The sequence below is a fragment of the Homarus americanus genome, unplaced genomic scaffold, assembly GCF_018991925.1.
Source record: "Homarus americanus isolate GMGI-L3 unplaced genomic scaffold, GMGI_Hamer_2.0 scaffold13276, whole genome shotgun sequence".
Taxonomy (NCBI): domain Eukaryota; kingdom Metazoa; phylum Arthropoda; class Malacostraca; order Decapoda; family Nephropidae; genus Homarus; species Homarus americanus.
This window is the reverse complement of record NW_024749433.1, coordinates 5,557-20,831: the sequence shown is the minus strand read 5'-3', so window position 1 is coordinate 20,831 and position 15,275 is coordinate 5,557. Positions and strand designations below refer to the sequence as shown.

At 51.8% G+C, this 15,275-nt stretch overlaps 1 protein-coding gene across 1 annotated transcript; it reads left to right on the top strand.

The window, feature by feature from the left end:
- The first annotated feature begins 5,560 nt into the window (after positions 1-5,560).
- LOC121853363 (proline-rich protein 36-like) lies at positions 5,561-12,806 on the top strand. Its single transcript, XM_042347435.1, has 2 exons — positions 5,561-7,300; positions 12,555-12,806. The coding sequence occupies exons 1-2, from the start codon at positions 5,561-5,563 to the stop codon at positions 12,804-12,806; spliced, it is 1,992 nt and encodes a 663-aa protein (XP_042203369.1).
- The last annotated feature ends 2,469 nt before the right edge of the window (positions 12,807-15,275 follow it).

The window sequence follows — 15,275 nt, the reverse complement described above, 5'->3', positions numbered from 1 at the left end:
TCTGGTTTGTCATGGCTGGTAGTGTCTGGTAGTCTGTCATGGCTGGTAGTGTCGTAGTTCTGTCGGCTGTAGTGTCTGCAGTTTGTCATGGCTGGTAGTGTCTGGTAGCTCTGTCATGGCTGGTAGTGTCTGTAGCTCTGTCATGGCTGGTAGTGTCTGGTAGTCTGTCATGGTAGTGTCTGTGCTGGCTGGTAGTGTCTGGTAGTCTGTCATGGCTGGTAGTGTCTGGTAGCTCTGTCATGGCTGGTAGTGTTTGTAGTCAGTCATGGCTGGTAGTGTCTGGTAGTTCTGTCATGGCTGGTAGTGTCTGGGTAGCTCTGTCATGGCTGGTAGTGTCTGCAGCTCTGCTGGCTGGTAGTGTCTGGTAGTTCTGTCATGGCTGGTAGTGTCTGGTAGCTCTGTCATGGCTGGAGTGTTGTAGTCTGCTGTGGTGTGTGGTAGTCTGTCATGGCTGGTAGTGTCTGAACCTGTCATGGCTGGTAGTGTCGGTAGTCTGTCGGTAGTGTCTGGTAGCTCTGTCATGGCTGGTAGTGTCTGGTAGCTCTGTCATTGGTAGTGTCTGTGTGGGGTGTCATCTGTCATGGCTGGTAGTGTCTGGTAGCTCTGTCATTGCTGGTAGTGTCTGGAGCTCTGTCATGGCTGGTAGTGTCTGGTGCTCTGTCATGGCTGGTAGTGTCTGGTAGCTCTGTCATGGCTGGTAGTGTCTGGTAGCTCTGTCATGGCTGGTAGTGTCTGGCAGTCTGTCATGGCTGGTAGTGTCTGGTAGTCTGTCATGGCTGGTAGTGTCTGGTAGCTCTGTCATGGCTGGTAGTGTCTGGTAGTCTGTCATGGCTGGTAGTGTCTGGTAGCTCTGTCAGGGCTGTGTGTGTGTCTGGGGTAGTGTCTGGTAGTTCGTCATGGCTGGTAGTGTCTGGTGCTCTGTTGCTGGGTTGTGTCTGTCTTGGTAGTGTCTGGTAGCTCTGTCATGGCTGGTGGTGTCTGGTAGTCGTCATGGCTGTAGTGTCTGGTGTTCTGCTGCTGGTAGTGTCTGGTAGCTCTGTCATGGCTGGTAGTGTCGGGGTTGGCTGGTAGTCTGGTAGCCTGTCATGGCTGGTAGTGTCTGGTAGCTCTGTCATGGCTGGTAGTGTCTGGTAGTCTGTCATGGCTGGTAGTGTCTGCAACTCTGTCATGGCTGGTAGTGTCTGGTAGTCTGTCATGGCTGGTAGTGTCTGGTAGCTCTGTCATGGCTGGTAGTGTCTGGTAGCTCTGTCGGCTGGTAGTGTCTGGTATTCTGTCATGGCTGGTAGTGTCTGGTAGCTCTGTCATGGCTGTTAGTGTCTGGGTAGCTCTGCTGTGAGTGTCTGCAATCTGTCGTGGGTGGCTGGATTCTGGAGCTCTGTCATGGCTGGTAGTGTCTGGTAGCTCTGTCATTGCTGGTAGTGTCTGGTAGCTCTGTCATGGCTGGTAGTGTCTGGTAGCTCTGTCATGGCTGTAGTGTCTGGAGCTCTGTCATTGCTGGTAGTGTCTGGTAGCTCTGTCATGGCTGGTAGTGTCTGGTAGCTCTGTCATGGCTGGTAGTGTCTGGTAGCTCTGTACACGAAACTGAGGTAAATATCTCCCTATTCTATCTCTCTCTCTCTAGTACTCCAAGAGACGGAGCCATTCAAACACAAGATGAAAGGATACAGTCTCCAGGGTACACGTAATGATTTTTTTTTAGTCTTTTATCCGAATGGTTCAGACACGCCAAATATTCCAATGAAACTTTCAATTTTGATCTCGTGTATACGTGAAACGACTTTATTATGGCGCCATCACCAACGAGTTTATTATGAAAGGCCCTGGCGCCATCACTAGCAGTGTTGGCGCGCAATATAGTCGACGAGAGGTAGAGGACGAGCTGGTAAATATTAAGAAATGGTGATGTTTAGTCGACTGGGGGGATGGCTCAGCAAGACCCCAGATGCAATATGTTGAAAGGAGAGGAAGACTTGGTGTCATTAGCGTGAGGCATCAGCAGCCTCATAAATGTTGATATAATGAGGTTCTTGCCTCACCTCACCTCACCTCCTCTCCTTCACCCCCCCAGCCTATGATCCTATGCACACCTGGTAGTTACCTGCTGATGTACCCAGAGAGAGAGAGAGAGAGAGAGAGAGAGAGAGAGAGAGAGACACCCCCTTGGAACCTCATTAATGGGGAATCGGGAGCTTGACCTTTTAGTCTCGTCTGGCACTCTGCTGTGAGGGTCAAATACTCCACCATCCTGGCACCTGAGGTCAGTGGCACTTCCTACTGACATATACTCAGTGCTAGTGGTGATGCTCCTATATATACTGTGGGCTAGTGGGGAGTTTGGAGGCCATATTAAAAAAAAAAAGGTGTCAGTGATGTAGTAACCTGCCCAAATCACGGCCTAATCTTACTCCTGGATTGAGAAAGCAGAAATGAACATCCGAGAAGAATATTCGTCGCTGGAAGATGATGGTGTATGACCCGGCCATGTTGGGAGGTTCATGGCGGAAGCTGTCATCGCCCATCAATATATCGAGCCGTCTTCACCCCAGGTTTTGTTTTTGTTTTTCTGGCGCGAACATTTTTTTTCTTCATTTACGAGAAACAAATTTTCAACTTTTTCTATTGTTTTTCTTTTTTTTATATTATTATTGGGATTAAATTTTTCCTTCATTTTACCGTGATATGTTCTTTTTGGGGACAGAATTTATATCACACGGCGCCTTTGCTTCAATGTTGGCAGGTACAAGCATTGGTTCACACTCGGTGCCGTCATTGCGTAACAGACTCGACCGACTACCCAAGCGGCTAACGAGCTGGTAAGTGGTGAAGTGGATAAAGTGACCGACTACCCCAGCGGCTAACGAGCTGGTAAGTGGTGAAGTGGATAAAAGTGACCGACTACCCCAGCGGCTAACGAGCTGGTAAGTGGTAAGTGGATAAAGTGTAAAGTTAAGAGGTTAGTTATAATTTGGGCGGAAAATTAAATTGAATATTGATGAGAAATTACCTATTCTCTTTTAATCAGTTTTGAGAATATACCAAGATTAATATTCTCCATGGTAGTATCGATCTATCTATCTATCTGTCTATCTATCTATCTATCTATCTATCTATCTATCTATCTGCTACTATCAAGAATGTGAGATGAGGGAGGTAGAGGGAGGGAAGGGGAGGTAGGAGGGGAGGTGGGAGGGAGGTAGGGGAGGTGAGGGAGGTATGAGGCAGGTAGGGGGAGGTGTAGAGGAGGTAGAGGGAGATAGGGGGAGGTATGAGGGGAGGTAGAGGGAGGTAGAGGGAGAGGGGGAGGTATGGAGGGGAGGTAGAGGGAGGTATGAGGGGAGGAGGGAGGGAGGTATGAGGAGGTAGAGGGAGATAGGGGGAGGTATGAGGGGAGGTAGAGGGAGGATAGGGGAGGGAGGGGAGGGAGGTGAGGGAGGTAGAGGGAGGTAGGAGGGGAGGTAGAGGGAGGTATGAGGGAGGTAGAGGGAGGTATGAGGGAGGGAGGAGAAGGGGTAGGGGGAGGAAGGAGGGAGGTAGAGGGAGATAGGGGAGGTATGAGGGAGGTAGAGGGGAGGGGTGAGGGGAGGTATGGAGGGGAGGTGAAGGGATGGAGGTAAGGAGGTAGGTAGAGGGAGGTATGAGGGGAGGTAGAGGGAGGTAGGGGGGGAGGTAGGGGAGGTATGAGGAGGTATGGAGGGAGGTAGGGGGGAGGTAAGGAGGGGAGGTAGAGGGGAGGTAGAGGGAGGTAGGGGAGGTGGAGGAGGTAGAGGGAGGTAGAGGGAGGTAGAGGGAGGTAGAGGGGAGGTAAGGAGGGGAGGTAGGGGGAGGTAAGGAGGGAAGGGGAGAGGTATGAGGGAGGTAAGGGAGGGGAGGGGGGAGGGAGGGATGTAAGGAGGGAGGTAGGGGAGGGGAGGGGTAGGGGGAGGTAAGGGAGGGGAGGGGGAGGGATGTAGAGGGAGGTAGAGGGAGGTAGGGGAGGGAGGTAAGGAGGGGAGGGGTAGGGGAGGTAGGGGAGGTATGAGGGAAGTGGGGAGGTGGAGAGGGAAAGGAGGGAGGTAGGGGAGGTAGGGGAGGTAGAGGGAGGTAGAGGGAGGTAGGGGGAGGTATGAGAGGGGAGGTAGGGGAGAGGTAGAGGGGAGGTAGGAGGGGAGGGTAGAGGGAGGTAGAGGGAGGTAGAGGGAGGTAGGGGGAGGTGGGGGGAGGTGGAGGGAGGTTGGGGAGGTAGGGGAGGTAGGGGAGGTATGAGGGAGGTAGGGGGGAGGTGGAGGGAGGTAGGGGAGGTGAGGAGGTAGGGAGGGAGGTAGGGGGAGGTAAGGAGGGAGGGGGGGAGGTAGGGGGAGGGGGGAGGTAGGGGAGGTATGGAGGGAGGTAGGGAGGTAGTGAGGGAGGTAGAGGGAGGTAAGAAGGAGGTAGGGAGGGGAGGTAGAGGGAGGGGGGGGGAGGTAGGGGGAGGTATGGAGGGGAGGTGGAGGGAGGTAGAGGGAGGTGGGGGGGAGGGGAGGGGTAGGGGGAGGTAAGGGAGGGAGGGGGGGGAGGGGAGAGGGGAGGTAGGGGGAGGGGAGGTAGGGGAGGTAGGGAGGGGAGGTAGGGGAGGTATGGGAGGGAGGTAAGGGAGGGAGGTAGGGGAGGTAGAGGGAGGTAGGAGGGAGGTAGGGGAGGTAGAGGGGAGGTAGGGGGAGGTAGAGGGAGGGGTAGGGGGAGGCAGTGAGGGAGGTAGAGGGGAGGTAGAGGGAGGGGAGGGGGGGTAGGGGGAGGTAGAGGGAGCAGAGGGAGGTAGAGGGAGGTAGAGGAGGTAAGGAGGGGAGGTAGGGGGAGGTAAGGAGGGAGGTAAGGAGGGGAGGTGGGGAGGGAGGGGTAGGGGGAGGTAGAGGGATAAGAGGGGAGGTAGAGGGAGGTAGAGGGAGGAAGGGGAGGGAGGTAGAGGGAGGTAGAGGGAGGTAAGGGAGGGAGGGGTAGGAGGGAGGTAGGGGAGGTAGGGGAGGTAGGGGGAGGTAAGGGAGGGGAAGTAGGGGGAGGTATGAGGCATGAGGGGAGGTAGGGGAGGGGAGAGGAGGTAGGAGGGGAGGGGGAGGTAGGAGGGGAGGTAGGGGGAGGGGGGAGGGAGGGTAGGGGAGGGAGAGAGGGGAGGGAGGTAGGGGGAGGTAGGGAGGGAAAGGAGGGAGGTGGGGGAGGTAGGGAGGGAGGTAGGGGGAGGTAGTGAGGAGGGGTAGAGGGAGGTGGGGGAGGTAGGGGGAGGGTATGAGGGAGGTAGAGGGAGGTAGAGGGAGGTAGGGGGAGGTATGAGGCAGGTAGGGGAGGTATGGAGGGGAGGTAGAGGGAGGTAGAGGGAGGGGAGGAAGGAGGCAGGTAGGGGGAGGTATGAGGGAGGTAGGAGGGAGGAGGGAGGTAGAGGGAGGTAGAGGGAGGTATGAGGCAGGTAGGGGAGGTGGGAACGAGGTAGGAGGAGAGGAGGTGGAGGGGAGATAATGGTAAGCATAAGGGCCAGTAATAGAATGGCCTGTCGCCACCAATCCAACAATGGGAGCAAATTCCCACGATTCCAGTCACGATTCCTAAATCCTGAATGGGAATAGGTGTCACCTCGCCTGGTGTCACTTTCACCGGGTGTCACCTCCTGGTGTCACCTCGCCTGGTGTCACCTCCCTGGTGTCACCCTCCCTGGTGTCACCCTCGCCTGGTGTCACCTCCCCTGGTGTTACCTCCTGGTGTCACCCCCCCTGGTGTCACCTCTCTGGTGTCACCTCGCCTGGTGTTCACCTCCCCTGGTGTCACCTCCCCTGGTGTCACCCCGCCTGGTGTCACCTCCTGGTGTCACCTCCCTGGTGTCACCTCCTGGTGTCACCCTGCCTGGTGTCACCTCCTGGTGTCACCTCCCTGGTGTCACCCTCCCCTGGTCACCTCCCTGGTGTCACCTCCTGGTGTCACCTCCCTGGTGTCACCTCCCTGTCACCCTCCCTGGTGTCACCTCGCCTGGTGTCACCCTCCTGGTGTCACCTCCCCTGGTGTTACCCTCCTGGTGTCACCTCCCCTGGTGTCACCTCCCCTGGTGTCACCCTGCCTGGTGTCACCTCCTGGTGTCACCTCCTGGTGTCACCTCCTGGTGTCACCCCGCCTGGTGTCACCCTCGCCTGGTGTCACCTCGCCTGGTGTCACCTCCCTGGTGTCACCCCCTGCCTGGTGTCACCCCGCCTGGTGTCACCTCGCCTGGTGTCACCTCCTGGTGTCACCCTCCCTGGTGTCACCCTCGCCTGGTGTCACCCCTGCCTGGTGTCACCTCCTGGTGCCCCCTGGTGTCACCCTCCTGGTGTCACCTCCCTGGTGTCACCTCCCTGGTGCCACCCCCGCCTGGTGTCACCTCCTGGTGTCACCTTCCCCTGGTGTCACCTCCTGGTGTCACCTCCTGGTGTCACCTCCTGGTGTCACCCCCGCCTGGTGTCACCTGCCTGGTGTCACCCTCGCCTGGTGTCACCTCCTGGTGTCACCTGCCTGGTGTCACCTCGGCCTGGTGTCACCTCGCCTGGTGCTCACCTCCCTGGTGTCACCCTACCCTGGTGTCACCTCCCGCCTGGTGTCACCCCTCGCCTGGTGTCACCCTCGCCTGGTGTCACCTCCCCTGGTGTCACCCCTCCTGGTGTCACCTCGCCTGGTGTCACCTCCCGCCTGGTGTCACCTCGCCTGGTGTCACCTCCCTGGTGTCACCCTCGCCTGGTGTCACCCCCCTGGTGTCACTCCCCGGTGTCACCCTCCCTGGTGTCACCCCTGCCTGGTGTCCATCTGCCTGGTGTCACCTCGCCTGGTGTCACCTCCTGTTGTCACCTCCCCTGGTGTCACCTCCTGGTGTCACCCTCCCCTGGTGTCACCTCCTGGTGTCACCCTCCTGGTGTCACCCCTCGCCTGGTGTCCTCTGCCTGGTGTCACCCTGCCTGGCGTCACCTCCTGGTGTCACCCTCCCCTGGTCACCTCCCTGGTGTCACCTCCCTGGTGTCACCTTCCCTTGGTGTCACCCTCCTGGTGTCACCTGCCTGGTGTCACCCTCCTGGTGTCACCTCTTCCTGGTGTCACCTCCTGGTGTCACCTCCCTGGTGTCACCCTCCCTGGTGTCACCCCCTGCCTGGTGTCACCTGCCTGGGTCACCCTGCCTGGTGTCACCCTCCCTGGTGTCACTCCCTGCCTGGTGTCACCTCCCCTGGTGTCACCCTGCCTGGTGTCTCCTGGTGTCACCCCGCCTGGTGTCACCCTGCCTGGTGTCTCCTCCTGGTGTCACCTCACCCTCCTGGTCACCTCCCCTGGTGTCACCCTCCTGGTGTCACCTCGCCTGGTGTCACCTCCCTGGTGTCACCCTGCCTGGTGTCACCTCCCTGGTGTCACCCTCCTGGTGTCACCCTGCCTGGTGTCACCTCCCCTTGGTGTCACCTCCCTGGTGTCACCCTCCTGGTGTCACCTCCCTGGTGTCACCTCCTGGTGTCACCCTCCTGGTGTCACCCTCCCTGGGTCACCTCCTGGTCCTCCTGGTGTCACCTCTGGTGTCACCCTGCCTGGTGTCCTTTCTGCCTGGTGTCACCTCCCCTGTTGTCACCCTCCCTGGGTGTCACCTCTCCCCCGGTGTCACCCTCCCCTGGTGTCACCCTCCCTGGTGTCACCCTCCCTGGTGTCACCTCCTGGTGTCACCCTGCCTGGTGTCACTCTCGCCTGGTGTCATCCCTGCCTGGTGTCACCTCCCTGGTGTCACCCTGCCTGGTGTCACCTCCTGGTGTCACCCCGCCTGGTGTCTCCTGTCACCCTCGCCTGGTGTCACCCCGCCTGGTGTCACCTCCTGGTGTCACCTCCCTGTGTCACCTCCTGGTGTCACCTCCCCTGTGTCACCTCGCCTGGTGTCACTCTCCTGGTGTCACCCTCCCCTGGTGTCACCTCCCTGGTGTCACCCTCCCCTGGTGTCACCCTCCCCTGGTGTCACCCCTCCCCTGGTGTCACCTCCTGGTGTCACCTCCCTGGTGTCACCTGCCTATTGTCACCCTCCTGGTGTCACCTTCCCTGGTGTCACTCCTCGACTCACTAACTGGGTTTTGTTTAGTTATGACAGACAAACAGACAGTTAGACAAACAGACAGATAGGTATACCGACAGACAGACAGGTAGACCGAAAGACAGACAGGTAGACTGACAGACAGACAGACAGACATCTTTTTTAGGGGGAATTTTTCGTGTATATACTGTAAATGATTTTGCAGAATTTCATATCCATTTATATTATTTTCCTTAATATATCACAAATTACCTTTCACCAACACCTCTCCTTAATGAATGACGATATTTGTAACGATTTTTTGGCATAATTCTGTAAATAATTTTTACGATTTTTTTTTGTTTGCCATTTTTTTCCTTTTATTAAATTTTACTGGAATATTTTTGGTAATTATTTTATTTATTTATTTATTTTTATACCGTGTTGGGCAGTGATTTACGACCAACACTTCACCACAACACTACTAAACGCTGAGGAAACACAGAAATTAATATGCCTGAGCTTTATTTTTACCAATTCACGTTCTCTTCCTCTCCTCACTCCTTCCTCTTCCCTCACCTCCTCCTCTTCCCTCTCCTTACCCTCCTTCACCCTCCTATCTAAAGGACATTAAATAAGTTCACCAGAAGATCAGATTGATTTTTGATGTGGCTTGGTCAACCACATGAAAAAACTCCCTGTAATTACTCTGAAGAGGCCTCCTCCTCCTCCCTCCTCCCTCCCCGTAATCTAACCTTAACTGTATCTGTACTTCTGTAGCTGAACGAGTGATTAGAATTTAACTTATAAAGGTACGGAATTATGATACAAATACAGTTTAATTACAGGTAGACGTTATGTTACAAATACAGGTACAGTGGTGTAATTTATATATACAACTGGTTACAGGTTCAACTATAATTACATGGAGTTATGGCACAGGTTACAGGTTCAGCTACAGGTACAGGGGCTAGTATCATACAGGTTACAGGTTCAGCTACAGGTACAGGGGCTAGTATCATACAGGTTACAGGTTCAGCTACAGGTACAGGGGCTAGTATCATACAGGTTACAGGTTCAGCTACAGGTACAGGGGCTAGTATCATACAGGTTACAGGTTCAGCTACAGGTACAGGGACTAGTATCATACAGGTTACAGGTTCAGCTACAGGTACAGGGGCTAGTATCATACAGGTTACAGGGTTCAGCTACAGGTACAGGGGCTAGTATCATACAGGTTACAGGTTCAGCAGGTACAGGGGCTAGTATCATACAGGTTACGTGTTCAGCTACAGGGCAGGGTATCATACAGGTTACAGGTTCAGCCACAGGTACAGGGACTAGTATCATACAGGTTACAGGTTCAGCTACAGGTACAGGGGCTAGTATTATACAGGTTACAGGTTCAGCTAAGTACAGGGACTAGTATCATACAGGTTACAGGTTCAGCTACAGGCACAGGGGCCAGCATCATAGATTACAGGTTCAGCTACAGGTACAGGGGCTAGGGTATCATACAGGTTACAGGTTCAGCTACAGTACAGGGGCTAGTATCATACAGGTTACAGGTTCAGCTACAGGTACAGGGCTTAGTATCATACAGGTTACAGGTTCAGCTACAGGTACAGGGACTAGTATCATACAGGTTACAGGTTCAGCTACAGGTACAGGGGCTAGTATCATACAGGTGTAGGCAGGTTCAGCTACAGGTACAAGGACTAGTATCATACAGGTTAGCAGGTTCAGCTACAGGTACAGGGGCTAGTATCATACAGGTTGGCAGGTTCAGCTACAGGTACAGGGGCTAGTATCATACAGGTTACAGGTTCAGCTACAGGTACAGGGGCTAGTATCATACGTGTTACAGGTTCAGCTACAGGCAGGGGCTAGTATCATACAGGTTACAGGTTCAGCTACAGGTACAGGGACTAGTATCATGCAGGTTACAGGTTCAGCTACAGGTACAGGGGCTAGTATCATACAGGTAGGTTGCTGGGTAGGTTATACAGGTACAGGTTCAGCTACAGGTACAAGGACTAGTATCATACAGGTTACAGGTTCAGCGCACAGGTACAGGGACTAGTATCAAGGTGTTTGCAGGTTCAGCCAGGGTGTTGTGGGGCTAGTATCATACAGGTTGCAGGTTCACAGGCAGTGTACAGGTGTACTGTGGCGCAGTTACAGGTTCAGCTACAGGCAAAGCTAGTATCAGCAGGTTACAGGTTCAGCAGGTGTAGGGGCTAGTATCATACAGGTTACAGGTTCAGCTGCAGTACAAGGTGCAGTATCACAGGTACAGGTTCAGGCCAAGGACTAGTATCATACAGGTTACAGGTTCAGCGTAAGTACAGGGCTAGTATCATACAGGTTACAGGTTCAGCTGCATGTACAGGACTAGTATCATACAGGTTACAGGTTCAGCTACAGGTACAGGACTAGTATCATACAGGTTACAGGTTCAGCTACAGGTACAGGAGCTAATTATACCTTGGACTGAAACATTGTAGAGTGTGATATAAAACCCCATGGTTTATAACATCACATGTTTTTACTACAGAAGCGATGACATATATGCTGGTCTATTGGGCTCCCAGGCTTAAGGGCCCCTACTTCTATAGCTAGCCCAGGATTAGCTGGGACACACACACACAGGTCGATCTTAGTCTTTTAAATAAGGAATTAAAAACATAAAAACAGGATCAGCTTTTTCACTAAGACAGCTTTTACATGAAGTCCTTTCAGGCACCCCCCTGCTCTCCTCTCCTCACACCCCAGAGGTCGCCAGGGGGCCGTAGAAGGCGTGTTACGTCCCTATGGCAGCCAATCAACGCCCTGCTCCTTGTTACCATCGCCTAATGGACACCCACCCCATGCTTGTGCTAGGTATGACCTATGTGCTGTGTGATACGGTACTAGGTGGTTTATGCTTTTAGCCAATCATAATTAGCCTGTTTTATTATCGGTCAATCATAATTCAGCCTGTTTTATTATCGGCCAATCACAATTCAGCCTGTTTTATTATCGCCAATTCACAATTCAGCCTGTTTTATTATCGGCAATCTGCCAATTCAGCCTGTTGTATTATCGCCAATCACAATTCACTTGTTTATTATTGATTAAGTTGAATTGGGTGTGGAGGAATACAGTAGTTATAGCCAGTCATAACGCAGAATGTTTTTATTGTTGACTAAGTCTGGCCAATCAGAGTTCAGTACAATCAGGTAGGTTAATGAATCTCTCTCTCTCTCTGTAAACAGGAGGAGATTCAACAAGGTGGAGGTACCAACAGGAGGAGTGTTACCAACAGGAGGAGGTACCAACAGAGGAGGTACAACAGGAGGAGGTACCAACAAGAGGAGGCCAACAGGAGGAGGTTACCAACAGGAGGAGGTACCAACAGAGGGTACCAACAGGAGGAGGTACCAACAAGAGGAGGTATTACGAGAGGAGGTTAGTAGGAGGGTAGTCAACAGGAGGAGGGTACCACAGGAGGAGGTACCAACAAGGATAGCAACAGGAGGAGGTACCAGAGGAGACCAAATAGAGAGAGGTACCAACAGGAGGAGGTACCAGGAGGAGGTCCAGAGGAGGTACCAACAGGAGGAGGTACCAACAGGAGGAGGTGTACCAACAGGAGGGAGGTACCAACAGGAGGGGTACCAACAGGAGGAGGTACCAACAGAGGAGGTAACAACAGTAGGAGGCACCAAGAGGAGGAGGGCAACAAGAGGGTTCCACAGGTGGAGGTACCAACAGGAGGAGGTACCACAACAGGAAGAGGTAACAACAGGAGGAGGTACCAAATGGTGAGGAGGTGCCACAGTAGGGTACCACTGGAGGAGGTACTAAGAGGAGGAGGTGCAACAAGAGGTACCAACAAAGAGGAGGTATCAACAAGAGGAGGTTCAACAGGAGGAGGTACCAACAGGAGGAGGTACCAACAGGAGGAGGCACCAACAGGAGAGGTGCCTAACAGGGGAGGAGGTAAAAATGCAACAGAGGATAAATTAACAAGAGGAGGTACCAACAGGAGGTGGTACTAATGAGAGGGAGGTATCAACAGGAGGGAGGTACTAACAGGAGGAGGTACCAACAGGAGGAGGTGTGGAGGTACCAACAGGATGGAGTTTAGGACGTGAGGAGGTGCTAACAGAGGAGGTACAACAGGAGGAGGTGCCAACAAGAGGTATCAACAAGAGGAGGTATCAACAGGAGGGTGTACCAACAAGAGGGAGGTATCAACGGAGTGATGGGTAATTAACAAGAGGAGGTATCAAATGGTGGAGGTACTAACAGGAGAGGTACTAACAGGAGGAGGTACTAACAGGAGATGAGGTACACAGGAGGAGGACTCACAAGTGGCACCAACAAGAGGAGCAAGTACCCAAGAATAGGCACGGCCAGTGGTCTGTCGTTAAATGATTAAATAAAGGTAAACATGGCGATGGCAGGCGCACACCCATTGCTTGTTTTCAGCAGGTAAGTTCCTCCTTCCTGCCAGATACTGTGGCTGATCTAAGACTTCCAGGCTAAATATGCCTCAAACCTCTGGCAGCCATTAAGGCGCCTCACTTGCCTCCGAGAGCCAAATCATTCTCGTAACGGTTTTATATTCACATGCCTTCGAACAGAAGCCCCTGGAGCTCTCTCAGGGTCTTCTACAGCACGGGGAGAAATGTCAATTTCCCTAATGCAGGAAGTAATGTGGATGATGGTAACTCAGCTTCAACTTCTCCTCAATAGTTTTGCCTTGGACAGGCGAAGAAGGGAGCCTCGGTGTTATCGCCTCGACTGTGTCTTCAACTAGGTTGACTGTGGCAAAGCTTCCGCCACTTTGTGTTCTAAACTGTTGTTCCAGTTGTTAAATTATTCTGAAAATTCTGTCGCTCAGAAGAGAGCTTCCAGATTCTTCCAGCACAAAGGGTTCTCTCATATACTTTCCAGTGTCTAAAAGGTTTCAAAGACCCCAACTCTCATAGTATGTTCCAGGACACTCTTAATGTTAAATTCCAGGAGACCTCAGTGTTATTCTGTAGACTCCAATGTTGTTCCAGGAGACTCTTAATTTGTTCCAGGAGACTCTAATGTTGTTCCAGGAGACTCCCTACGTTTTCCGCAGGAAGACTTTTTAATGTTCTTTCCAGGAGAGTCTCTAATGTTTCCTTCCCAGGAGACTCTTAATGTTCTTTCCAGGAGACTCACACTCCAGTGGGTGTTGTTCCAGAGGAATGTTTCAACTTTGGTCCTTTTTCAGACGAAAGAACAATTAAGAGATTCTTGTCTGGAAATAACCTTTTAGTTGCTGGATATCTCACTAGACGGCAAAGAAACTAAAATTGTGGTAGCTGACACAGAGAGATTATAAAGTGTGGAATTCAGTGGGGGCTTGTACCACACACACACACACACACACACACACACACACACACACACACACATACATCACCATCATCATCATCAATACTATTGTCAATAACACTTTAAAGACCAATATCTTCCATATAATCCCCAACACAACTCTCACCCCCTGTACATTATTGGAACTGTTGGACAGATTTTACGAAGCGAACGAGACTACACAGATTATATGGTGTTTACTTATGGAGAAATGAGACGTATTTCTGTATAAAAGGGAAAAATAAGTTAGCACTGTTGTACACACATAATAGAAATTAGATACATAAGGCTTATCTCTGAGGAGGAAAGAGTAACTAGATGGAGCTTAAGAATGTATATGTGTATGCGTTGACTGTGTGTGTCTCTCTCGATCTTACTCCATGGGGAAAAAACGACAATTAGGGGAATCGTTTTGGAATGTATTGGTGTTTCTGCATGGAGTGTAATATATATTAGTGTGATTCTCCGGCTGGTGATTATTGTTTACAACTGTGACAGTAAGCTCGTATAGGTTGGTGCTATGATCGTCACCCCTACTTTAACCTGCTGTGATTGCATTTGTGATGTGTCAAAGAATGTCACAATATTATCTGACGCAGTGGGACTTGTTGATTGGCTAGAAATAGATAGGTTCCTCTTGTCGTCACATCAAGATCTAGTATTGGAGCATAGATTGGCTGATGGTGTCATGACGTCACGCAATTTATCTAGCGCTGATATGGTGATTTGTTGAGGTTATTTTGATGTCACGTTGGAATGAGACAGTTAGAGCCGGTAGAGATGGTTATGACGTTTTAATCACTGAAGACGCCGACCGGTAAGATGGTATTATAACGTGGAATAAGTACTAAGAAATATTTGGGTGATTGGCTAGTTGTGTTTTGACATTATAGCATTTTGGGTCTAGAGATACTGATTGGCTTTCTGAGAATAATATGATGTCATATTATTTAGCCCAGAGAGATTTCCTTTTAAAACGAGTGACTGTTGGACAGAAATGCTGAAGTAGTGACGCTACAGGAGGAGCACCCTGATTGTCTTGGTACGAAAGCATATGAAGCTGCTCAGAGGGGCATTCACATTGGCTGGGCGGTGTGGTGACATCATAAGTGGTTGAGGATTGGGTGATTAAGATTGGTATTTATCTGTGTGGTCGGTGATAAGTGATCGGCAGGTGTCCAAGGTGCCAAGTGGTGTTGGAATGACTGACACACACACACAACACACACACACACACACACACACACACACACACACACACACACCCCATTAATTCTGTGAAAATTACATGTAATATACCCATCAGCTAAAGGTGAGTTTTTGAGTAATAAGAGAGAGAGCAAGAGAGGGGAGGAGAGGAGACGTTCTGTTAACATTATCACCTCAGTACATTTGCATGCTTATGTCTTGATTAACTGTGGGAGAGTAGACTTCTCGCCCTTTCTTTTCCCTTTTTTCTTCCTCCCTCTCAATGATCTCTCCCCACTCCCCCCTCCTCACCTCTGCTCCCTCTCCCCAGACATTCTTTTCCACCCTCACCACCTCTCCCCACCTGTCCCTCCCCTTCCACCCTCCTCACTCACCTCTTTCTCCTCCCTCTCCCTCACCTCCCTCACTCCTCACCACACCTCTCCTTCTCCTCCTCTCCTCACCTCTCACCTCACCACCTCCTTCCTCTCCTCCTCTCTCTCACCTCCTCACCCTTCACACCACCTCCTTCCTCTCCTCCTCTCCCTCACTCTCCAGCGACTATTCTGGCGAAATGCAAGCCAGATTTATGATAGACTGGGGCCACACACTTCTTAATTTCGAATCTCACTGAGTGGCGCTTATATGCTCCCCTTATGCGCTATAAAATTCCTGATGTTTATATAAGGTG